Consider the following 26357-nt stretch of genomic DNA (forward strand, 5'->3'; position numbering starts at 1 on the left):
ACTTCTCTACAGATTTATTATAATACCCTCATTACCTGCAAATCAATAAATTATATATAAAAAAAAACTCCAATACCATTTTAAAATTATCCTTAAAACGTATGAATAAAATTCAAATTAGCATAAATTCAGACTTATACGCAGTTTTCAAACGGCATTTCATCCAGGATATGACCAACTTAACTATGCAGTATCGATGTTCTTAATCCATTAGTAATAAGTTCTGTTTTTGATTTTTTCAATGTGTGGTTAAGTTTGTAAAGTCAAGTGGTGTGGAGAGGTGTCATGTCCGACTTTTGTGTTGACAGGTGTATTAATGCTTTAATGCGGTAAAACCGTGTTTAATAATAAGCGAGGATATTAAATGGGAATCCTATAAAGATATAATGGTTTTGGAGTCGTTTTTTGATTGGGTGTCATATTTTTTTTTGACTTCGCCAACATGTCTTGAAAAATTTCTTGACTTTAAAAAAATGGTGATGATTTGCAAATTGTGCACAGTAACGATATCTTTTAGTGCTTGGTCGGCAGGACAGCCCGGGACATCCACCTTAATGGGAAAAATGTGAAACGAAAACCTTCTTGACAATACTTTTATCTTAAAATGACAAAATTTTAAGCTTTTTGGAATGTTTTCTGAATGTAATCAATGTATTTTATGCTCTATCATTCGAGGCTTTGACTTTTTTTTTAATTGGCCAATATTTTCTTTTCTATAGGTATTGTTGCCACAAAGCAGGCGTAGGTAAATAACATCAACTGAAACTTTTATTTATTGAATCTTAATTACACAAAAAAAAGGTACAAAAAGTAGGATTAAGGCATATATATCTAGGCACTTGTTAAGGGGAAATATCTATGCTTTTTCATTTTTTTCCATTCCATATCCCACAATCGACTTCGACGACACCCACGGGAAAAAAGGGGGTGGTGAAATTCTTAACCCGTCACCACACAGGGCAATTTTTTTTAACTTTTAGATTTTTTTAAAGCTCAGACTTATACAATACATTGAATGAATAGTAAATTTAGATCGTGAAACGCTTACTACACATTAGTAAACAATGATTAGTAATTACTTAAGCAACATGGTAATGAGTGGCGACACAATTGTCGAGACCTCTGACCGATCATGCTCACTAAATTATTTACAGTCTCAATGAAACTAGAGGACCAAGGTAACTTAGCAGCGATGTTCAAAATCATACAAATTCCTAGAATTTATATGATTTTTTTTTTTTTTTTTCGGTTAATATTTATTTATATGATTTAATTTCTTCTGACGACCGGTTTGGCCTAGTCGGTAGTGACCCTGCCTGCTACGCCGCGGTCCCGGGTTCGAAACCCGGTAAGGGCATTTGTTTGTGTGATGAGCTCAGATATTTGTTCCTGAGTCATGGATGTTTTCTATGTATATAGGTATTTGTATATTATAATATATATATCGTTGACCCAAAACACAAGCCTTCTTGAGCTTACCGTGGGACTCAGTCAATCTGTTAAAGATTGTCCTATAACATTAATTTTTTTTGTGTTATGTGTTGTATTTTAATATGGGCTCAAGGTCTGAAATAAATGATATATTATTTATTTATTTATTTATATATTTATCCTCAAAGATGGCAGGGGGCGCCACAAGCCTTCGGTTATTGTGTTATATACTTGAAAATTTCGACCCTTGCCATCGTGACCGAATGACCGAGTGGTTCAGGCATCCGTGGCTATAACAGAGGAAGTTCGAATCCAGCTTTGGGCAATTGGAGGGTTTAGTCATTTTTTCTTTGTATATGACATTTATTTCAGTATACATCTCCCCAAAAGGGCTAGGCATCGGCAGATCACATAAATTGGCTTAAATTATTATTGTGTAGACGATTATTTAAATGTTAGACTTATATTGACCGGGATATAGACCGTGATTACCTTTTTGATTTTTGGTACCAGCGACCAGTGGTAACGCTGAAAGTGAACGCAGCCGACGCGCGCGAAGGAGGGTAGATCGCGCGCTGTCTATGCAACTTTAACATCCACCCGCCTTCGTCAGTTTTCCGTGATCATGATGCATGCAACTGCGTCGAAATATCGGGAGCTCGACAAAAATTAAAAAGGTAATCACGGTCTATATCCCGGTCAATATAAGTCTAATGAAAATAACCGTGAATCATTCAAAACTCTTATTTAAATGTTGTTTTAAAATAACCTGTGTACATGTACTTTTGACGAAGATCGGATGAATTTGCGACATTCTTAGTGACTTACGTCATTTTAATGACTTTTAGTATGAGATGACGCACAAAAATCCGATCTCTGATTATTAGTGATGTAGTTTTGACGAAGTTTGTTGCGGATGCTATTTTGTACCTACGCGAATGACGAAGCCTGCGCTGTGGATTTGGATGATGGTTTGTATGTTTTGGATATGAAATAAATTAAAGTTTCTTGTTGTCTCTTTATGTACAGTCAAGTAATAAACAAAAAAAAAAAAAGTGTAAAAATATGGGTGTACACGTCTTACTCAAAAATATGTCCTATAACATCTTAGTCCGGTGTAATAAGAGCGTAGTACCATACTTCTGAGACGATTATTTCGATACGTATTTTTGCACTTGAACTTGACTATACATGTAATGATTTTACTTGTTTTAGAAATATGTTCTAAAATGCAAGTAAAATAAATTACATGTGAAAGGTTAAGTAATGTCTTTACTTTACTTAAGCCTTTGCAGAGCTCATGTTTACACTTACCTATTTATACATGTTTAGACGTACATAAAACCTTGTAAAACAATGTATAATTGTTGTAACCAAATAAACAACATGAATGCAAATAAAGGACTTGAACTGGAAACATCACCTAACATTCGAGAATTATTAAAACGATACAGGAGAGGTCAATTCTCCATACAAACGCTCTCGACTATTTCCTCCCTGGTTTTTGAAGATAGAGCAATGATTTTTTCAACACAGATTGTTATTATTTTTATCTGTTTATTTTTGATATTCTGCTTTTTAAAGACGCTAGAGCCATAACATTTCCAAAAACGGTCTTTTTCATTATGGCTAAAAAAAAGGTGTGATATTAAAGATCGATAACAATTAACCAAAAAATCTAAACGGATTTCGTTCAAATTTCGTTCCGTTTAAATAAGTTTTGAAGGAGGAAACAGTCGAGAGCGGAACCTCGATTTTAAAGATTTTTTCGCAATATCTTTTAACTGAGTTGTTCTTAATGGCCAATTTATTTTTTCGATAAATCTAGTTAATAACATATTTAACTGAAATTCCCAAATTGAAAGGGGGACTTTCCATTTTAGCATTGAGTTCCACGGTAAGTTCAAGAAGGCTTGTGTTGTGGGTACCTAAAGATCCTCATACATTCCACGACTCTTCTCTTTGCGAAAAGATTTTATTTATAGGTAATATTGTCTTCGGTTACCGCGGTAGTTACTCATGAAATAAAACTATGGAAACGGATTAAATACAATTCATCCCGACGTTTCGAACACTTTACAGCATTCGTGGTCAACGCGGTGATTCATTATACGCGATTTAATCCGTTTCCATAGTTTTATTTCATGAGATTTTATTTATGTCGATTCTGGCATATATGTATAAAAGGAAGCGATTTTTTTAGAGACACGATTTAAAAATGAAAAAAAAAAAAAAACTCTAATTCATAGCTAATATACATAATATATTAAGCAATCGTGTTCAATTATTTTACAATATTTTGCTTTCATAACTAATAGGAAAAGGTATTAATTAGAAAAACAAAAAAAATATTTTGTCGTTTTCATAGTGAGGTTGTCTGTTTTATTCGAATTTATTATACGTCTAAAATCAGCTCCAAATACAAACGCGTGATATGTAACAGTTAAAACTGCGGATTATTCAATAAATCATTCTTAAATCAATTTAGACAGTATCCGATTCATGTCATATTTAGAGATAATTTTAACCTATAAAAAAAAAAACAATTTTATTTCGGATAAAAATCCATAGCTGTTAGTAACATGTACATTTAACTTATAAAATAGTGTTAGTGGAATTACAGACTAATTATTAAACCTAGATATTTATTTATTTTTCTACAACGTGGAGTTTTGTCCAGTGCTGTAGCAGAGGGGAGTCCCACCTATCCGACAACGCCACCATGATGCTGTTAGTACTGCCTCGCCAGCGGCTTAGTAAAGAGGCAACCCAAGAGGCAAGAGGGTATAGTTTGAATAGGAGCAGTATGGCGGTGTTAGGTTAGCGTGTAAACCGTTCCACGACGTAACGTCAGCTGAAGTCTACGTCAGTGATAATTGGGTTACTGACGTCATGTGCTAACAAGATGCCATGTCTTGTGACGTTCTATCTACGGCATTCCTGCACGGTTACCTAGTTACCTGGTTAAGCATTCATCATCATCATAACATAACATAACATACAATAACGCCTGTATCCCATGAAGGGGTAGGCAGAGCATACGAAACTACTCAACTTTCAGTGCCACTCTTGGCAAATAAGAGGTTGAAAGAAAACGAAACTGTGACATTGCAGTGACAGGTTGCCAGCCTCTCGCCTACGCCACAATTTAACCCATATCCCACAGTCGCCTTCTACGACACCCACGGGAAGAAAGGGGGTCGTGAAATTCTTAACCCGTCATCACACGGGGACACGTCATCATCATTCTTGCGTTATCTCGGCACTGGGTCCGCTTTGACAACTAATCCCAAGATTTGGCGTAGGCACTAGTTTTACGAAAGCAACTGCCATCTGACCTTCCAACCCGAACGATGTTTTCCTTCACCGAAAAGCGAGTGGCAAATATCAAACGACACTTTGCACATAAGTTCCGAAAAACTCATTGGTGCGAGACGGGGTACGAAGACCTAAAAATAACCTATGAAAATGAAAAAAGTACCTAATATATATACTCTATTTTAATACGTAAATAATGTAGTAAATTACGTCTCTATATCTCTGTGTTACAGGATTCAGTTATACCACAGTTATAATATACAACAAAAAACCATCCTCAAGAATCCATACTATATATTAATTATATTATAAATGGGAAAGTGTGTGTCAGTTTGTCCGTATCCTTCACGGCAAAACGAATTGTCGTGATTTTTTAACACTTTCGAAACCGGGCTCTACGCGGCGCTACGACATTTTCGCTACATACGGGTTTCCCCATGTAATCGGCTACGCTTCTACGAGCGGTGTGCCCGACAGTCGGGTTCTTGGTAGCGAAAGTGTTAAATGGAGATAGTTGAAGGAATGTAAAATGACATAGGCTACATTTTGTCTCTTTCTAACGCTGAAGCCGCGGGCAAAAGTTAGTTATACATACATACATACAATCACGCGTGTATCCCATAAAGGGGTAGGCAGAGCACATGCAACTACTAAAGCTTCAGGGCCACTCTTGGCAAATAAGGGGTTGAAAGAAAACGAAACTGTGGCATTGCAGTGAAAGTTAGTTATATATAATTGAAACTGTATAAAAATCCTTTCAGTACTTGCTGAGTTTTTTCCGAATGTAAAAACAGACGCAGTTTCACGGTCATTCAATACAGGTGAGTAAATATACAGAGTGGGGCCTGTAACAAAGGCGAAGAATTGAACTGTAGGCTATTCTTCTTATACTGATCAACATTTGTTCAGTGACTTTTAAAAATTATGAAGTCTTTAGTTAATTTTTCATACAAAATAAATATTAGCTTCAATGTACGCCATTATTGTTGTCATTGACGTTGTCTGTCACACTTCAGACTTAACAGAATTCGTAATACATTACCTCTTAGAAAAAACTTTCAAGGGTGATAAAAATCAAAATACAAGTTATTTTTAAAACTCGCCGAACAAATGTTGATTAGTATAAGGAGAATAGCCTAGAGTTCAATTCTTCGCCTTTGTTACAGGCCCCACTCTGTATAGAATTTATATCCATGCTTAATATTATAAATTACGGGAAAGTGTGTGTGTGTATGTTTCTTTATCCGTCTTTCACGACAAAACGGAGCGAAGAATTGACGGGATTTTCTAAGTGAAGATAGTCGAAGGGATGGAGAGTGACATAGGCTACTTTTTGCCTTTTTACACCCAATTCCCTAAAATGGAGGGTGGAAGTGTGTACCTTTACCTATGGAGGGAGCAATCCGCAATCCATACTAATATTATAAATGCGAAAGTAACTCTGTCTGTCTGTCTGTCTGTCTGTCTGTCTGTCTGTCTGTCTGTTACGCTTTCCCGCTTAAACCACGCAACCGATTTTGATGAAATTTGGAATAGACAATCTTTAGACCCTGAGACAGAACATAGGCTACTTTTTATTTCGAAAAAAAAGGGATGAAGGGGTTGAAAAAGAGGTTGAAAGTTTGTATGGGATTTCTTAATTTTAAATGATAAAACCATGAAACTTTATATTTTAGCACTTGATAAGAAATCATTAAACATATATTTAAAGTCACATACAGGTCGAACGCGATTAATTAACATTATTTTTACCTTTAAAATAAACATGGTGGGAAATAAACATTAACTAAAAGCGGGTAGATTATATTTATTTGTCTACCCCGAACATTTATATAAATTAATATCGGGTAGTTTTGTGTTGTTTACATCTCCGGTGACATTTTGCTGGGACGTCAGTCTTCCGCGACCACGGCCAGTGCAACCTGGCCGAAACGTTGGGAAAAAAGGTAAAAATAATGTTATTAATTAATCCCGTTCGACCTGTATGTGACTTTAAATATGTGTACAAAGCGCGAGAACTTAAAGTGTTATATCATTAAACATCTTGATAAGGGATAGGGATAGGGATAGCGATAGGGATAGCGATAGGGAAAGCGATAGGGATAGCGATAGGGATAGCGATAGGGATAGCGATAGGGATAGCGATAGGGATAGCGATAGCGATAGCGCCCAAGTAACAATTTCTGGTCCTATAGTGGTCGAGAGCACCAAATTAAATCACATTAAATAGTCCTATAAATAGTCTATATTGGTACTGTAGAGCCGATTTGGCGCAATTATGCAGCCATTTAGTGATATAATAGGGCTATAGCAGTATCATCCGTGACGTTTAAGGTCTATAATGGTGATGTGATGATGACTATTGTGCTAATTTGTTGACATAGATGACACAGTAACGCTATTATAGTATCAATTTATGCTATAGTAGCATTTGAGATTCCGTTATACAGGTTTTTTGTTCTGTAATAGCAGTTGCCGTCCCTTTTAATGCGAATGAATGAAATTTCTAAAATAATTTAATGTGTGTAATATTTAACAAACGAGGAACTTTATGAAAAGTGGCGTGTGAACTTGTGAAGTTTAGTGTCAATCAAAATAATTTGGATTTCGTATAATTCCATCATTACTGCAAAAAGGTATGCGATGGAAATTTTACCGTTAAAAGAATATTAGTTTAATGGAGTATTTTAAGTGCGCCCTCGATTTATACCTGTTTTGAATAAAATAAATAAATATAATTTAATACAATAAAATTATTGGCACCATAGTTTCTACTATGGATCCAAGAAGTAAAACATACGCTTTTATAGTTCGACTATGTCACTTATCATACGCATTCACTGCCATAAGCCCGCCATTGTGGATTCAATTAGGATTGCATGAGACTTTAACTATGATCCAGTTTAACTTATAAGTTCTTTATATAGAAAACAATACTTGTTTTCAATGTTTTACTATAGAAAGATCTTATAAACAATTTTTTTTTTATAAAACATATAGTAAACTCAGCTATAACGCTATTGTGTTTTAAAAGAGATACCGAAACCATTATTTCACAGTTCTGTGACATAAAAGAGTAATTGTGACGTATACGGCGATGAGATATAAAAGGCATTAGAAAGCGACTATTAACGCTTTTCAAAGCTATATAAACGTATCCTGAAAACTTCATTATACAGCAAAATAGCTCTATAATGGTATTCATATCACTACTACAGTGTTAAATACTGTAGCAGTGTTTTCCAAAGCCACTATATCCCAAAATAGTGGTATAGTTAGGTTTTAATTTCTGTTAAAATACGACTACTAAAAATACTATAAGCGGCTTGTTGGGAACCTTAATAGCGCAAATTGATAGCATAACAGTGATTCCTAATACTATTATACAATAATATTGTTCTTTAGTAGGTTATTTGATCCTGTTATAGACCAGGCTTATAGCGGCTGTATAAAATGGTGATATAAACGTTTACATCACTTCCTAATAACACCTTTTAGCTGTATAACACAACAACTATAGCGGCTTGTCGGGAACCTTAATAGCGTAAATTGATTGCATAACAGTGATTTCTAACACCATTATATAATAATATTGTTCTATAGTAGTCATATTTGATCCTGTTATACATCAGGCCTATAGCGGCTCTATAAAATGGTGATATAAACGTTTACATCACTTCCTAATAACACCTTTTAGCTGTATAACGCAACAACTATAGCGGCTTCTCGGGAACCTTAATAGTGCAAATTGATTGCATAACAGTGATTTCTAACACCATTATATAATAATATTGTTATATAGTAGTCATATTTGATCCTGTTATAGACTAGGCCTATAGCGGCTCTATAAAATGGTGATATAAACGTTTATATCACTTCCTAATAACACCTTTTAGCTGTATAACGCAACAACTATAGCGGCTTGTCGGGAACCTTAATAGCGCAAATTGATTGCATAACAGTGATTTCTAACACCATTATATAATAATATTGTTCTATAGTAGTCATATTTGATCCTGTTATTGACCAGGCCTATAGCGGCTCTATAAAATGGTGATATAAACGTTTACATCACTTCCTAATAACACCTTTTAGCTGTATAACGCAACAACTATAGCAGCTTGTCGGGAACCTTAATAGCGCAAATTGATTGCATAGCAGTGATTCCTAACACTATTATACAATAATATAGATCTATAGTAGTCATATTTGATCCTGTTATAGACCAGGCCTATAGCGGCTCTATAAAATGGTGATATAAACGTTTACATCACTTCCTAATAACACCTTTTAGCGGTATAAGCTTATAGAGCTAAAAGGTGTTACTGGAGGCTTTTATACGACAAGCGGTCACGCCGAAAACCTTTATACGACATCTATAGTAGCTTTTGGCGTCGAAAACCAAAATTATAGCACTAAAATGTTACTTGGGCGATAGCGACAGCGACAGCGATAGCGATAGCGATAGCGATAGCGTTAGCGATAGCGATAGCGTTAGCGATAGCGATACGGATACGGATACGGATAATATGGGTATCGTTAGAGGGATACGGATAATCGGTCGGCGGTCTCTTACAATCAATGTGCTCTAAGACGATCGTTGTTTGCTTGCTTGAAGATTACGTTTGCGATAAGGATAAGCAAAATGAGAAAAATTGTAAGGGATAATAGAAAAAAGTACTTTTTACCCACCGATCATAGTGTCGAAATACGGGCTATGTGGGATGTTTATAAAGGTTTCCCCAGCGTATATAGAATTACCTACGCTGTGGTCGATGTGTAATATTTCTACAATCATTGCAAGCAAAAGTATTATGTGCAATCGAAATAATCGCAGATAAATATACCTACAGAGAAACCTACGGTCCCTACGGATCCAAATGAAAATCTTAATGAATACTTTTATTACGCGGGCGAAGCCGCGGGTAAAAGCTAGTTTTCGAATATAACGCAAAGCCGCGGGCAAAAGGTAGTGTAGAATATTAAATGAACGTACATATACAATGCAAACAGACGCAATATATTATAATAACAGACCTTGAAAAGATCTACGGTGTGGTATCAATTAGGTACCTAATTCTTATCGGAAAACAAATAAGACTGTTATGCTTATAAAAAACATTGAAATTTTAAATTATTTTTAAATTAAACACTTTGCAAAGAGGTTGCGTATAAGAACTTAAATGACATTTTTTTTCTATTCGTCCACTGTTAGGACACCACAGCTAGTGATGTGCAAATTGCGGAAACTTTCCAAAAAAATCTTAAATTTCTTGAAAAATTCACGAAACTTTCACGAAAAATGAAGGGAATTTAAATTTATGAAATGGAAAGTTTCCGAAGTTTTCCTATGTGAAAATTTCAGAATTTTGGAAACTTTCCGTCGGCACATCAGTACCACAGACTAAACTATACCTGGGTGGCTAGCCGAATGGCACAATCGCTCACGAAACGCTCACGAAACGAAGCGCTAGTAGATATCTATCACTATCGCGCTTGCGTATTGGCGCGACAGAGCCAGCGGCGTATCGCTTTCGTTTGGCGTCGGAGAAATGCCATTCGGCTACGGGGCCTGTAGACTTTTCAGTGTTGAATAGTCTTTGAGACTTTGCTATTCTGTTTTCGAATAGCAAAGAAAGCCTTTATCAGTTGGTGTGGAGAATTTTTAGGGTTCCGGTAGCCAACTAGGAACCCTTATAGTTTCGGCATGTCTGTCTGTCCGTCCCGTCCGTCCGCGGATAATCTCAGTAACCGTTAGCACTAGAACGCTGAAATTTGGTACCAATATGTATATCAATCACGCCGACAAAGTGGTGAAATAAAAAGTGAAAAAAAAAATGTTTTGTTAGGATAACATGTAAAGTGGGGACAGATTTTTTTTTTTCATTCCAACCCCAAAGTATGATATATTGTTGGATAGGTATTTAAAACTAAATAAGGGTTTACTACAATCGTTTTTTGATAATATTAATATTTTCGGAAATAATCCTAAAGGAATAAAAAGTGTGTCCCCCCCCCTTCTAACTTTTGAACCATATGTTTAAAAAATATGAAAAAAATCACAAAAGTAGAACATTATAAAGACTTTCTAGGAAAATTGTTTTGAACTTGATAGGTTCAGTAGTTTTTGAAAAAAAATACGGAAAACTACGAAACCTTACACTGAGCTCGGCCCGACACGCTCTTGGCCGGTTTTTTTTATCTTATATTATTGCTCTCATACAAAAGTGACTCAAAAGTTGTAACATGCTAAACGGTTTACATAGACAGTGGCGCCTCGATTTAACGTAGAAAATGTTACAGAGATGGCAGCACCAGTCATCTATCGAATATGGCGGGCTGAAAATAGACATATAACTGTATTAGGGCGCCGGTATGTCTAGTAAGCCCTGACTGTAGTCGCGCCAAAACGGAGTCTATTAATATATGTCCGTGAATTGGTCCATGTTGATTGCTAACCCGTATGTTTATGACGCACTAAATGTTATGTAATTTTATTAATTCAAACAAACACATATAAAATACAATGAACGCGGTTATAAAAGCATCCACCGCGTTCTGCTCTTATTTAAAAACAAAATCAATATTTTTAAAAATAACATGAAACTGCGAGAAATTAATGTTCAATTTTCGTGATACACATTTGTTTTAAAATAGTATCGTATGAGGAGTATGTTTTTAAAGAAATAATACTTCATGGTACGATGAAGAGATGTCGGTACATGTAAAACTAACTTAAAAATACTAAAGAGAAAAGATAAATAAAAGATACTAATTAATATAATATTACTCTATTAAAACTAACATTACTACAAAACTAAATTCTATTCACAAAACTCTCCCAGATGCAAAGGTGCCCATCAAATAAAAAAAAAATGTGATATCAAATTTTAGGTATAGTTTATAGTCGAATGTAATAAAATTACGTAGTAAAATTGAGTAAAATATTCACGGATATGAAGGTCAATTTTGGCAGAGATTTTTATGTGTGTAGGACCTACACTGTAGGTAGGTTTTTTTTTTTTTCTACTCCCGAACTGTTTTACGGATTTACAGGGTCGTGCATAGATCTTTAAAACCAACGTAAAAGTCTATTCCCCATTATTTCCCCAAAGCCAGCGTCCGCCGCCGGTTTTGCGCGCATGCACGAAAAAATTGAAAACGCATTGTTTGGCTCTGTAACCATGGCAACCCATTGTTATAAAGATACTGTGTGCGTGCGCGGGATGGCTTTGGGCAGCTGTGCTGACAGTACAAACATTTGCGTCAAATACAGGAAACAGTGTGAATTTCACGAAAGTTATTCAAGAAAACTATTAAAAGCTAAGTGCATTGTCATAGAAAAACTATTGTATACAACTGTGTTTAACTGAGTCAAAAATACTCGTGGCGTCTTTATTAACAATTTTCGACTTCGCCTCAGTGTTACTCGAGCATGTGATATTTTTGAAAAAAAAAATGCTATTTCTATTCAGAATCAGTAGCTTTTTCAATCCTAGTAGTTAAAAAAATTGTCCCATACGATTTTTTCTTGTTTTGTTACCATTTTCCGTACATGTTGTGTGGGGTAAGAAGAGGAAAGTAACAAAAATGTATCGAAATTCTGGGACGCTTTTTGTCTCCCGGTGAGATTGTAAGTACTCGTGATTCTGAGTACAATTGACCTAAAATTCCCTAAAAAAATCAAAATAAAAAAAATGGCAAAAAAAAAAGAAATACTGACTCACGCTACTCGTCTTTTTTGACCTCACTTAAACGCCAGTTGCATAAAATACTATAAGTTTATCAATCATAAATCTTTTATAAATAAAGTTATTTCGAAGTCAAAACAAAACAGCAAAAGGGAATGTACAAGTTTCTAATGGGGTGGCAACGCGCATGTGACACTGTTTGCGTTGCATGCGTTCATAGGTTACGGTGACCGCTTTCCATCAGGCGGACCGTATGCTTGTTTGCCACCGACGTAGTATATAAAAAAAAAAAAGTTTGTATCGAGAAGAGTTTGATACACTTGAGAATAACCCGCCATTATGATCGGCCTTCGCGTTATCGTATAAATAAGTTCAAGTTCAATGCCGACGGTGCTGCCAATTCAGAACGCATTCATGATGAAAACTGCGAGTACAAACGCACTTATTAATAACGGCTTCGCTCGCGTTAGAAAGAGACAAAAAGTAGCCTATGTCACTCTCCGTCCCTTCAACTATCTCCACTTAAAAAATCACGTCACTTCGTTGCTCCGTTTTGCTGTGAAGGACGGACAAACAAACAGACACACACACTTTCCCATTTATAATATTAGTTATGGATAATATAATGTTTAAATTATTGAATACTAGCGATCCACCCTGGCTGCGCACGGGAATCAAATCATAAAAATGGTGATAGACAGTTACCTCTAAAGGATAGACATATTGTCTTCATGGACTTTTTGTAAACCTATAAAAATTAAAATTTTGAAAAAACCCCCGACCGCGACATAGTGGACCGATTTTCATGAGACATGGCTAAGAACACTCCCGACTAACTCAGCTTTCAGACAAAAAAACTAAATCAAAATCGGCTCATCCGTTCGGGAGCTACGATGCCACAGACAGACACACACACAGACAGACAAACAGACAGACACACAGACAGACAGACAGACAGACAGACGGACAGACAGACACGTCAAATTTATAACACCCCTTCGTTTTTGCGTCGGGGGTTAATAAAATGTACAATTTTCATACTATCCGATACGATATCAGATGTATGACCGATGTTCCTGACAATCTTGACCGTGTAAGAAAGGCGCACTCTTTGACATCCTTGTTACATCCGACATCGGATCGGATAGTGCGAAAACCATCTTTGTAGTTTCATCACACGTTTCATGTTCATTCCAGGGAACAATCATTATATTTAGGCTTCCCACAGACAGTCTTAAAAATTCATAATCTTAAAAAAAAATTGTATGCAATCTGACAGTTCAAACTGACACTGACAAGACACTGACAGATCTGTCAGTGTCAGATTGCATACAATTTTTTTTTAAGATTATGAATTTTTAAGACTGTCTGTGGGAAGCCTTTGTTAATGAATAATATGGAATCCAATTCATGGCCAATAAGAATATCACGCGGATCTCCACGCAGATCTTTATGAAATCTGTCACGCGATAATATGTTCTCAGAAAAACATTCTCAATTAAATAGAGGCAAGTGAGAAATTTTATAGACGGTCAAACAAATCTTGGCTCCAATTTTTTTTATACTACGTCGGTGGCAAACAAGCAATCAATTTTCAAAGTTGTCCACCCCACTTTTTTTTTAATTTGGAAATTTTTATTTGGTTTCCAGTGTTTCCACTCAGAATCGCGAGCTCTTTCAATTCTAATAGGAGAAAAAAAGTGTCCCAAGGTTTTTTCCCATTCCGTTACCATTTTTTCATACATTTTGTATGGCGGTAACGGAATGGAAGGTTCAAAAAAATGTATGGAATTCTTGGAACATATTTTTTCTCCGAATCAGGATCGAAAGAGCTCGCGATTCTGAGTATCAATCGCGTGAAAATACCCATGTTACAAAAAAAGTGGGGTGGACAACTTAGAAAAATATGGCCCATAACCTATTAAGACGTGTGAAATTGTGAATACCTTTTTTGGCCATTATATCGAATTACGAAAATCAAATGCGTTTCAGGTTGTGTGACTTGTGTGGTTTCTGAGGTGTCGGCGGCGGTTGGCGAACCTTGTCCTGAATTCGTGGTTTAATATTACGTTAAGCAATATCGTTTTTGTTTTTACAATACTTTGTTCGATAAATATTTAATAAGCTGTGCTGTGAGAAACGCTCCCAAAACGAGCTATAAATTGCGTTAAAAATACAAAAACATGCAGTTTCGATTATTTGTTTCTTTAAACAAGAGTTTCACTCACTAAAGTATTTATAAGGCATTTTCAGTCCAGATCCAATTATTCTTTTCCTGCCAGGTACTTGAAACATATGTACATATCCAAAAATTCCAAAATTATTAACAAAATTAAGAAAACTTTTTTTCTTTTTCATCGATATTCATTTTGAGCCAATTTCTCTAAAATAAATCCTCAGTGAGTAGGTACTCGTATTCCATATTACTCTGCTATGCTAAATCACTTATTATTTTAATCTCAAAGCACTATACTTGGCTTCTTAAAAATGGCCCTGGTCTAGCCAAATCCGATAAAATAAACGATTCATCAATTTGTCTCTGGCACGCGCACTTTTTTTATTCAGCGTTCAACAGACGCTCGCCGTTTTTGCCGCCAAGCAAAACTAATATGGCGGTACCGATACCAGATACCAGAAATGTGTTTACATTGGGTTAAATTTCAAATGATGTGGAAAAAATGTTTAGAGCAATCAAATAAGCCTACATCAAGTTCTAGGAAATGTGATATTTGATGCTGTTGTTTACGCAAGAATAATAGAAATGGATGGGCTAAAATCTAGTGGAAACTCATTTAAATGTGCTGATTTTTAAAGATTTTTATAGCGAGGAGTCAATGTAATAAAATATCTGCTTTTTGATTTATGTTACTATACATAGATCTATAGAGTCTAACTGAATTTTTCACAGTTAACTGGTAGCAAGGACGATTACATGGTTAAAAGTGGTTAAAAAAAAATGGTTTTTGCTGGTAGGTATAAGTATAGGCTAGTTTCCTGCTAGTCAAATCAGCTTCTTTTTAAGAACTGTCAAAACTATTTGCTAATATGGAATTACTGTGAAATAGCGAGGAGTGACGTCACGATTTACTTTGTGTCTTTCTTTTTGGCTTTTAAATATAAATTATGTTTAAACATAACTACTGTCCATAATTATGTTTCTTTTAATTATGTGCTTTATTTCGTGCACTGCATAAAATATTTTATTTTAAGTAGGTATAGGAAACTAGCCTATTCTATACTTGACACGTGATTAGACACGACACGAGAAACACAGTTGAAATAGTATTTATAATATAGGCGTATCCATGTATCGAAATAGGTAATTTTTTATGCAATATTTAATTAACCAAAAATGAAACGTTTATTTAATAATTAATTCAATATTTTCTCTTTTCTTTCCAGTGCCATGGAGCTCAAAACACCAAAAGACAAGAAGATATCCAGCTTCACGAAACTCATTTCGCGCGGCAAAATGTTCCGGATACCACTTCTCATCCTCTTACTGTTGGGCAGCACTAGTTGCGACGAAAACGAAGACGAGTTCCATTTTCAAATTAAAAAATCGAGTTCCGAATTGCAGAACACAAGTTTGGAACACACGCATAGACACGGTCGTAATACCAGTGCAAAAAAAGATTTGAGTGACATTAAATATTTAAGGCGGCATTTAAATAGAGAAATAGTGAATTTTGTGATGACTGATTATCTGGTGGATGGAGAGGTCGAGAATCGTGTGCATTACAATGGGATTACTGCGAAGGAGACGTATGTCGGGGCGAATGGGTAAGTTGAGCTGGCAACATTTTTGTTTACAGAAAAAAACAATAGATTGTAAAGGCCATGCTGCACGGTAAGTGATCGGCCACATTCAATTTGGCAATAAAACAAGGCGGCAAATTAAAAAAAAAACAAGTGTCTGTGTTAAGGAGTATGTAATGTAAGTAACATTACTAATATTACTATGCATTCGAACGTATTGGTGAAGTAAATAAAAAATAAAATAATGAACACTATGAAAAATAAATAAATAATTATAATTCATAAAGTTGATAACCTATTTCTTTGGAATTTTAATAACCTTAAAGTGAATAAGAAAACAAGCAATCATTACTTTAAATAACATTAAATGCACATTGATTTACCTACTTTGATAGATATATAATAAAGGCGGATCTGTTGTAAAAATTAATAATCTGTTTATTGTTTACTGTATGTAAGAATGACGTACTGTCTCTGGGTTATCAATAATGACAGTGTAATGTCTGGCCGGTTGAATTAAAAAGTTAATAAGGCACGAGGCAATGCGATTTCATGAATAATTTATTGTTTGACTGTAGAATGTTTTACAAATTCCAGAAATTCCATTAAGATTGCAAGAGTAGTATGAATTCCAGACCCTGGAGTTTTGTGATCATGGAGGACATAAAAAATAAAATAAAATAAAAATGTCTAAGTATTTTTTTATCGAGGGAAAAAACAAACATTCCTCTTTGGTATTTAATTTTTATTATTAAAATTAATCATGATCCAATATTTTTATGGAATAAATAAAAAAAAAGTGCAAATATTTTTTTATATTATTTAAGCGTTATACATTTCAGCTTAATACGTGTACCTACAATTAATATTGAAGATCCGTGGGGCATATGGGTATTGTGTTTTGATAATGAAAAAAATAGAAGAAATTTTTGTAGCGATTTTTTTACTAACCCATAGATATTTTACTCTTTTTTCTAATCTGACTATATTTATCACTGTATAAACTAAGTATAGCAACTAAACGGGATTAGCATAGTTTATCAAAAGTCACAGGTTATCCGCAATATTAATTATTTTATCGCTGTCGATAGCTTGCAAATAAGCAGCTCAAACAGAAGATTGTTGCCTGAGAGAGATCTTTATAATGTGCTTATTGCGGCGCCTGAGAGGCAAATAATGTTTCTTTCAGTTAGGTTTAGGTTATCTGGATCCTTAGGTAACTTAGGACCAACGCATATAGGTAAAGGGTGATAAATCCAAAACTGTCAGTCTTCTTCTTGTCCTAAGCCTTATTTATCCCGTCATCTGGGGTCGGCTCTTCTTGTCTATCGTTTCCACTGTTCCCGGTTCTCCAAATCCAAAATTGTCAGTATGGAGACTATGGAGAAGTCTGAAACTATATCAGAGATAGCGACATCTGTTCATAGGAAACACGCCGTTGAGCCTTCGATTTTAAATTTGTAATAGGTAATAATATTCAAACTTTTTTTATATTTCTTATATATGAGAGATTAAAAAAAAAGTTTGAAGCCAGGGATCGTTTAATAGTATTTTTGATAATATAATAAAAATATAAAAAGTTCTTAAAAAATCTAGTGTTTCACAATAATAAACGACGAGGGATTTCAAGCCGTGACCTACGCGATGTAAAAATTGTCTTGTTCCTAGATCTAAATCTATTACAAGTGTTGCTAGTGATGTAATTGCACCAGTTCCTACGCGGTCTATTAATACACACAGACAACTACAGTGCAGAGCAGTTTTAAAAGTCCATAGTCCAGAAAAAAAAGTATTTGTCGGTGTGTTAGAAGTTATACGCTGAAATTTGTATGATATATTGATTTAAACTAACACGATCTTCACTCATACTATTAAATTAAACGGGGCTTAATGGCGTAAAACATACGTTTATATTTAACCCGACGTTTCAGACATAGTGACCACGGACGTAATGTCATGTCCGAAACGTCGGATTAGTGCGATCCAGAGTTGTGCCGTTCTCGAGAACGTTCTAATTTTACAATGGAGAATATTCTCGTGAGAGAACATTTCCCATACAAATGTAGAACTTTCTTGGGAACGGCACAACTCTAGTGCGATCTGATGCCACTCGGTCACCTGAAGGTCACACAGGTCTTTCTGGACCTCATCGATCCATCGTTACCTGGGCCTCCCGGCAATAGTACATTACTACAGAGGCCGGGACAAAGGGGGTTGCCGGCCGAAGACATATAGACGGCCGAGCGAAGCGAGACCGGATAGGTCTGAGGCGGGCAACCCCATTTCCCGCCGAGGTATGTATAGTGCTTTTCTCAAACATGGTATGAAATAAATAAAGTCTACTGAAAATAGTAACTTTGGATGGCTGTATCTCCTAAACGGTGCGTCGTAGCGCAAAAATAATCGAATTTTCGTTCCCCTTTGATACCCCGTATACGCTTATAAAAAAACAAAAAGTTAAAAAAAAACCAAAAAAAAAACGAAAATTTTTTTTTTGTATGAAAACGCACCCAAAATCAAATATTGTCTAGGGCCCGCACCAGTTGCAGTCGGCACGTCTATAAAGCCCCTTATAGTTTTTTTTTTAATTGGCTAAATACCTGGATGTTATGTCACAATTATCTGTGTTTGGAAATTAAAAAAGAAGACTTTGCCGGCCTTGGCCTGCAAGGTTTGTATGAAATTCCATTATCTATCAATCGTCCTAGCCGCACCTGCAACGTCATACTTCGCTGCCAATTATAAGGCACATAACATCAATATTTCATACCATGTTTGAGAAAAAGAATTTTCTCATGAAATTTTTTAGTATACAATGCTAATGAGAATATTTAATATCAAACCTTATATTCCAAGAAGAAGTGTAAGATCTGTTTGTTATACTCTGTTGGAACGGAATGCATCAATCAACAGGTGCATCGGGAATCGTGTTTACGTTCTACAGATGGATATCTTGACCTTACCTATACTACTTACCTATCTATACCTAAAATTTAAGCTAAATGTGTCTTACCTCTCCAATAAATGGCGCTATCCCTTCTTTAGGTCAAAATTCACGAAGTTATGTTTGCCCGAAGAGTGTAGTAGTAGTAGTAGTAATTACTTTATTGTGTACAACAGTTTATATACAATTTGTAGGAATAGAGATACAAAGGCGAGCTTATCCCTATAAGGGATCTCATACAGCTACTTATATTATACACCTCTCTGTGCCGCCAGAGTGATGTCTTTACTGGATTTCGAACCTGGAACCTTTTTTTTGTACGCCGGATTACTTACGAGTTACGACTAAATTACCGCAGAATTTGTCATTTTAATAATCTAATTACTATAAACATTTGAAATACTAATATAGACAACTTAAAACTAAGCGACAATAGTTTTGACATTAAAACATTGCAGTTAGAATAGAATAGAATAGAATATTTATTTGTATTAATTGTACATCGTCACATTCATCTTTTATACGCTATTTACAAGTAGGTAAAATAATCATAAGTATTTCAAAATCACAATAAAATAATTACATTAAATTATAAAAATTAATAATTAATTAGTTAAATCACATAAATAAATTAATAATTAACGTTCAACTTAATTTGTTCAATAATAATTCTCTCATCCAGGGTTTATTTTGACACATTACTCATCGAGAAAACAATACCGGTATACAACCTATGTTAAATTTTTATTTTTAGCGTTACTGGCATCGCACGCCATTAGAATGTTTAAAAAATAAAAGCATTTTCTTTTTAGTGGCATCCGAGAAGTTTTTGACACGTTGTAGCCAGTTCACGCTATTTTTATAAGCGAAAAAAAAGTTTCATTACAAACAGGTTAGATAACATAAAAACTTTATTGACAGATGCAAGAAAGCTAAACTATTATTAGTTTTGATGAGCGTTTAACTGTTTAATATTATAACTTGTTAAGGCGTTTTTAGCCATTTTATGATTTGTTTTGGTTTTAAATTATTTTAAGAAATCAAGTGGCCAAAATATGCATTTAAGTAAATGTCAAATATTGAGAAATGAGAAAATGCTAGAAATGTCAATGTCAGTTAGTAGAAAGATATAATATAATAGTGTAAGGGCAAAACGGAGCGACAAATTGACGTGATATTATAAGTGGAGATAGTTGAAGGGTTGGAGAGCGACATAGGCTACTTTTTGTCTCTTTCTAACCCCCCACTTCCCTAAAAAGTGGAGTGGAAGTTTGTATCGAGGCATTTCGCAATTTTCGAAGTTAACGCGAGCGATGCCGCGGGTCAAAGCTAGTATATTATATGTTATATGCAGCGTGCCGTCAAATGTCATATCATAGCATAAAGCCGCGTGTAAAAGCTAGTCAAAAATAATTTGAGAAAGTTACTTACATATTAATGTAATTATTTTATACCTGTGGTATTCTTGCATGATGTTACGTTTTAATAGGCGAGACGACTAAAAAAACTAATTAGTCCGTCAGTTAGATTATGTAACTAAACCTCCGCTCACCTTACTTATTTACTTACTTACTCGACTAACCAACAGTATAACTAACCCCCCTTCAAAAACACCCCGTAAATTTGGCCTCGTGTCGTCTAGTGTGATTATGTAGAACCCTTCGATGTGAACCGCGATAACCTAGATCCTTTAATGAGTATCAGCTGTATTTTTGACTAACATTTAAAATTTTATTTATTTATATTTTAAAGAAGAATAAAGGTTATTGTAGCATAATAATATAGTGTTATAGAAGAGTATTTTATCAGATTTAGGCCTAGAAAGTTATGAGTGAGAAAATTAATGACGTAATAAAGAAATTTTTAGAATAGAAGTCAGTGAGTGAAACATACATGAAATAAATATTAAAAAATATTTTAGTAATCATCCGCTACGCCTTATTAGTGGTCCCGGCTTGGGCAAGGGCTTGCGATGCGGTATGGGACCCCTGACCTGATCAAACCACTTTATCAGGATCCTAAGCAAGTAAGCCTGAAGGGCTATCTATCTACGAATTAACCCCCTTTTTGTTTTGTCTCTTTTTCCCTAGCTAAACCCCCCTTTCCCCAATACTGCTAATAGACCATAACTTCTCGATCTTTCTAATGTTTTATCGAAACACCGAGCAGTCGCTAACTTTTATAAGAACTAAGCAAGTCTACTAACTTTTCTAAGCTTTTGACTTTCCATCAGTGGACGGCGCTCGCATGCCACTGGGCCCTATAACAAACCTATGCTTTTTATTCCAAAGAATAGTTTGTTTCCCTAACCAACTTGATAGAATTTACCTTGAAAAACCAGTTAGCAACACTAAGTGTCCCGCAGCCACACCGAAAAATCAGAAATTGCTACCACAATTATTAATTTCACTCAAATAAACTAAGTAATAAGAGTTTTTATAAATTACCAGTTTTACCACATATTTTAATATAGTAAACACCACATTTAAAGTCCATTAAAACCATAATAGTAATAGTTAAATTATTTCTCCACAATACACGTTGACCAATTATATTCCAAGACCAATCATAAAAGAACTCTACTTTCATAGAAATAGTGTGTGACTCTACCCCAATCCTATCTATTTTCCCTACTCTAGCATATCTGAAACACAGACCGTCACTTACCATAGATCTTGTGTTTAGAATTTGTACAAGTGTATCCCTACTAGAACTGTACAGTTCAGCCAGCGAAGCTGAGATAGGCAACCTATAGGCTTGTGTTCTGATCCCCCCCTCTGCTCTTGCCCGCGGGCTAGGGTAGCAGAGAGTAGATCGCCCTATCCGTGTATATATCCAATATTCTAGGACACACCAGTACCAGCCACATGGGAGACCCAGCTGCGATCAACTTTACTTAGATGTGGATCGATCACAACCGAAATCCCCAGCGACCAACGCCAGCATGGACTAGAGCACCGAGTAAATAAATATAAATATATATAGGACCCCAGCCTCAAATACTGCCGACTTCAGTGAGCAAGGATTACTCCTAATGTCTTTCGTCAATCGTGAAAGTCCTCACTTCCATCTAACAGTTGGACTCTTTGAGACCGGTGAGAAAGTACGCCTTTTGTAAGTAAATAAAGACGCCCAAGCCTCCACTTGGAACAAAAAGACTCCTAAACGCCTTATGTTTAACAGCCGCAACGTATAAAGCGCTTAGCCGGACAACAGTCTGTCACGAACAATGATCTGGCTTATAACTTTCACAAAATAACCCCATAGAAAATTACTAAATTCAATTTTACTGACCAACTAAATAAACGAATGAAGTTTCCTTTACGTGCTATAATCTAAGCTTAGTTTTACAAGAATTACTTCCTATAAAACCAAACACAGACTTATCTCCAAGCACCAGCCATACATCGACCCAGTCTTTGTATTGCTTGACGGCACTCATGAAACAAAGCACAGAAAACTTCACTATACACATCAATTTAAATGTAATACTACACTATAAAATAGAACACTAAAATAACCCCACAACTGACAGTAAAGCAATTCCACCACAGGTCTAAATTCAACTGTACGACGATATTGTCCCCGCACAATCAAACAGAGACACAATTTCAAAGTTTACAATCACCCAGAATAACTTCCAAGTAAAAACAAACAGAGAAATAATAGCAGAACAACTTCACTCACCAGTATAACACACGAAAGCCAGAGACACTGTTAGTCTTGTGGATATTGTAAGAATGACGCGCGCCGGCTCGCTCAAACCCTTTTATAGATTCTATCTCCGACTTCCGACTTCCGACATCCGACTTCCGACTTCTGACATTCGACTTCCGACTTCTGACATCCGACTTCCGACTTCTGACATTCGACTTCCGACTTCTGACATCGGACTTCCGACAAGATGGCTACTCAATCGTGTGCTTTGTTTACTAAGTCTTATGCCCTATGCATTAGAGTTCACGATTAACACACGGATGTTTGCTTATCAACACGTGCCGAGTGCACGTGTTTTAGAGAGAGACAGAGCTATTGATATTGATACCTATGTAGTCCAATAGTGGAGCGATTCGCAAATATTTTTACGTAAATATTATTTTGTGGAACATTCTTATTTATTTTGTAAGTAATTTCGCAATGAAATATTTTATCTGTTTCTAAATGTTACATTGAATGATATACTCAGGAAGCATAATAACCAATATTAGTCATTATTATTTGTTTGACTTGTAAATGAAACCCAGACATAATATCGGAACGTTACGCAGCTGACAACTGTCAGTGTCAGTATTCCGTCCATGTGAACGTAGTTTGTTGATAAATACGTTTTTCCAACCTGTTTTACATTAAATAATAGTGAATTTTATCAGTGAAGACGTGACTAAACATGTGATTAACCATCACAGATATTATTTGTTGAAATATTCAATGAAATCCCGAAGGAAATATGCACCAAAAAGTTGGTCAAGAAAAAGTTGATTCGCCGTAAGTTTTATATGTAATAACGAGTCCATTTCCTCGTCATAGACGCTTGTTCTGTTACAATTATCAAAGAATTTTGGACACATATTTTTTCTTTTTTCTCATATAAACGAAAAATGACGACGATACAGTGCGTTGAAGTTTCGCGTGACGTCACGCCTATGTACAATTTTTACTTAGAAGTGACGTCACAAGCCCCCATATTGATGCTCTATACCTTTGTATTTTTTTATTAATTAGAAAAAGTGAAAGATACGTGTTTAGTATTTTTGGACGATCTAACTGACGGACTAAACAGAATGCCATTTTTTTATGTAGTCGTCATCCCTATTATCCAATTAGCTGTAAATTTAAGCAATTGATTTCACATTATTTCTAAATGTTCAGTCATATTTTATACATATAGTAGCTAACAATACAGACGTGCATATCGAATTCTTAAAATGACAGCTGAAGTCATTGGACGCGCAAAAACAAGCCAAAAATTATATAATCGCGCGTTTCGTGACAATGAAACTGACATTCTGCTATTGACTTCTATTTTTACAGAACTAGGGTTCAAAATAGCTGAAACTACATGTTAAAACGCTAACATGCTTTTATTTGCAATTCGTTGCGACTTATGAATAAAACATTAAAGTTCATTTTACACGGTTTTGGATGTAAAGTGTAGTTGTGTTTAAAGACATGTGACAGTGACTGTGCCAAGTGTTTCGATTCGTTTTTTTTTATGTCATTAGGTAAGGAGTCGATGGCAAATAGGTCGCAATGACCTTTCAGTTACTCTCTTTGATACTTAATTTAAAAAGTAAAAAGTCAGCTATTCATTTGTTTTTACTGGTTTTTGCGTGATTTTTGCATTTGTTATCGTAGATTAAATTATCATTTCGTTCATTAAAGTACCACACTGGGTAAAATAGCAAAACAACTAAATTGAACTAAAAATTAAAGACGACAGTATAATTTACAAAAAACAAAAAAAAATTAAACTTTTATACTGAAAGCTAGTTTATAATTGAAAAGTATCAAAATTCACATATTTGTTTTAATAAACGTCACTTGTGGAACTGACAGATTTGAATCTTAACGTATCAAGGTCAGTATTCAAACATTTATTAAGAGTTAAGCCTGATAAAAGCCAAAAAAAAAATTAAGAATGATTACAAAAAATAATTTAGTATAAAAAAATAGAGAAGCAATTTAAAACCACCTAGTTAACGTATAACTTCACACTTATAGCTCTCGTTTGCCGCCATATAAACAACTAGCTTATGCCCGCGGCTTCGCTCGCGTCAGAAAGAGACAAAAAGTAGCCTATGTCACTCTCCATCCCTTCAACTATCTCCACTTAAAAAAAACATGAGAACTCGTCGCTCCGTTTTGCCGTGAAGGACGGACAAACAAACAGACACACACACTTTCCCATTTATAATATTAGTATAGATTTGTATATTTATTTCGCTAAACGTAAGTAATGTTTATTTATATTAACAAAAGGATTCACGCCTCACACAGGATACGGAAAGCGTTTTATCACCCGCCATCTTGGATTAAGTAAACAAAATGGCTGCCATTAAGGTACAAGCAAACTATTGAAGGTACATAAATAAGCTGTCTAATGTTGAATGCGGTAAATCTAAGAATAGATATTTGTTAAACTGTAAATCAAAATGTAGATAGAATTCCCACATAATCTCTAGGGTTTATTTTCTTTTAATGTTTTAATAGTGTATGAAAGATGAAAAGCGTCTGCTGACAATTACTTTTTAACTAAGTCGAAAACTGGAACTTTCAGCGTCGCGAGACTTTAAATAAATAAAATAAATAAATATTATAGGACATTCTTACACAGATCGACTGAGTCCCACGGTAAGCTCAAGAAGGCTTGTGTTGTGGTACTCAGACAACGATAAATATAATATTGAATGACTCAGAAACAAATATCTGTGCTCATCACACAAATAAATGCCCTTACCTGACATTAATAATTGACTTGTGTAGTAAATTCTTAATTTTGCAATACTTAAAATTCCGAAATTATGATAATATTTAGACAAAGGTACGTGTGTAATAATAGTGTAACAATCTTTTACTTGTTAGAACCTTGTAAATATATATGTATATTTATTAAGTTAGATTAAGGACACCTTCTTTGGATGCTTTGATAAGCAGAATGTACTATGGGACATAATGTATACTGTAAGAACTTGTTTTGTGTACTACATTATATATTAATATTGTCATGGCTGCAATTACTCTAAAATGTCCACTTAGCAAGTTTGGTTAAAGTTTTGCTGCCATAGTTCCGATCACTGCTTTTTACCTACCAATAAGTAAATGTGGTAAAAAATAAATTAGGTAGGTACTTAACTAGAGTTATATTTCTCTTTACCCTTGACTTATTTTGAATAGTTATCATTGTAGGTTATTTATATATTAATATATTTGTAGTTGAATCATTTGTTTGTTACCAATTTCTCATTAACTTTATCTGGACGGGTTTTCCGAGAATATATTTTAACTTCCAGTACTGAGAACAGTGGGAAATATGACGTCAATACAAAACACAACATCCTTATGAAATTCGTGCAAATGTAATTCTAGTTAGTTATATTGGTTCGTTTTATCAAAGACATGTACATTATGTACCTAACTCCGTATAGACGGATAAAGTCTAAGAAAAAACGTACCTCAAAGCCATAGAGAAAACCGGCCAAGAGCGTGTCGCATGT

The 26357-nt window shown here is 35.0% G+C and overlaps 1 protein-coding gene across 2 annotated transcripts in view; it reads left to right on the forward strand.

Moving 5' to 3' along the window:
• The window catches only part of LOC125239909, a 108837-nt gene that overhangs the window by 12741 nt on the left and 69739 nt on the right, over positions 1–26357 (forward strand). For both annotated transcript variants that reach the window (XM_048147679.1, XM_048147678.1), the window contains exon 2: positions 15843–16223. In XM_048147679.1, coding sequence (XP_048003636.1) covers positions 15847–16223 — 377 coding nt within the window. In that variant the 5' untranslated portion in view covers positions 15843–15846. The remainder of the gene's footprint in view (positions 1–15842; positions 16224–26357) is intronic.

The sequence above is a fragment of the Leguminivora glycinivorella genome, chromosome 26 (genome assembly GCF_023078275.1).
Source record: "Leguminivora glycinivorella isolate SPB_JAAS2020 chromosome 26, LegGlyc_1.1, whole genome shotgun sequence".
Classification (NCBI taxonomy): Eukaryota; Metazoa; Arthropoda; class Insecta; order Lepidoptera; family Tortricidae; genus Leguminivora; species Leguminivora glycinivorella.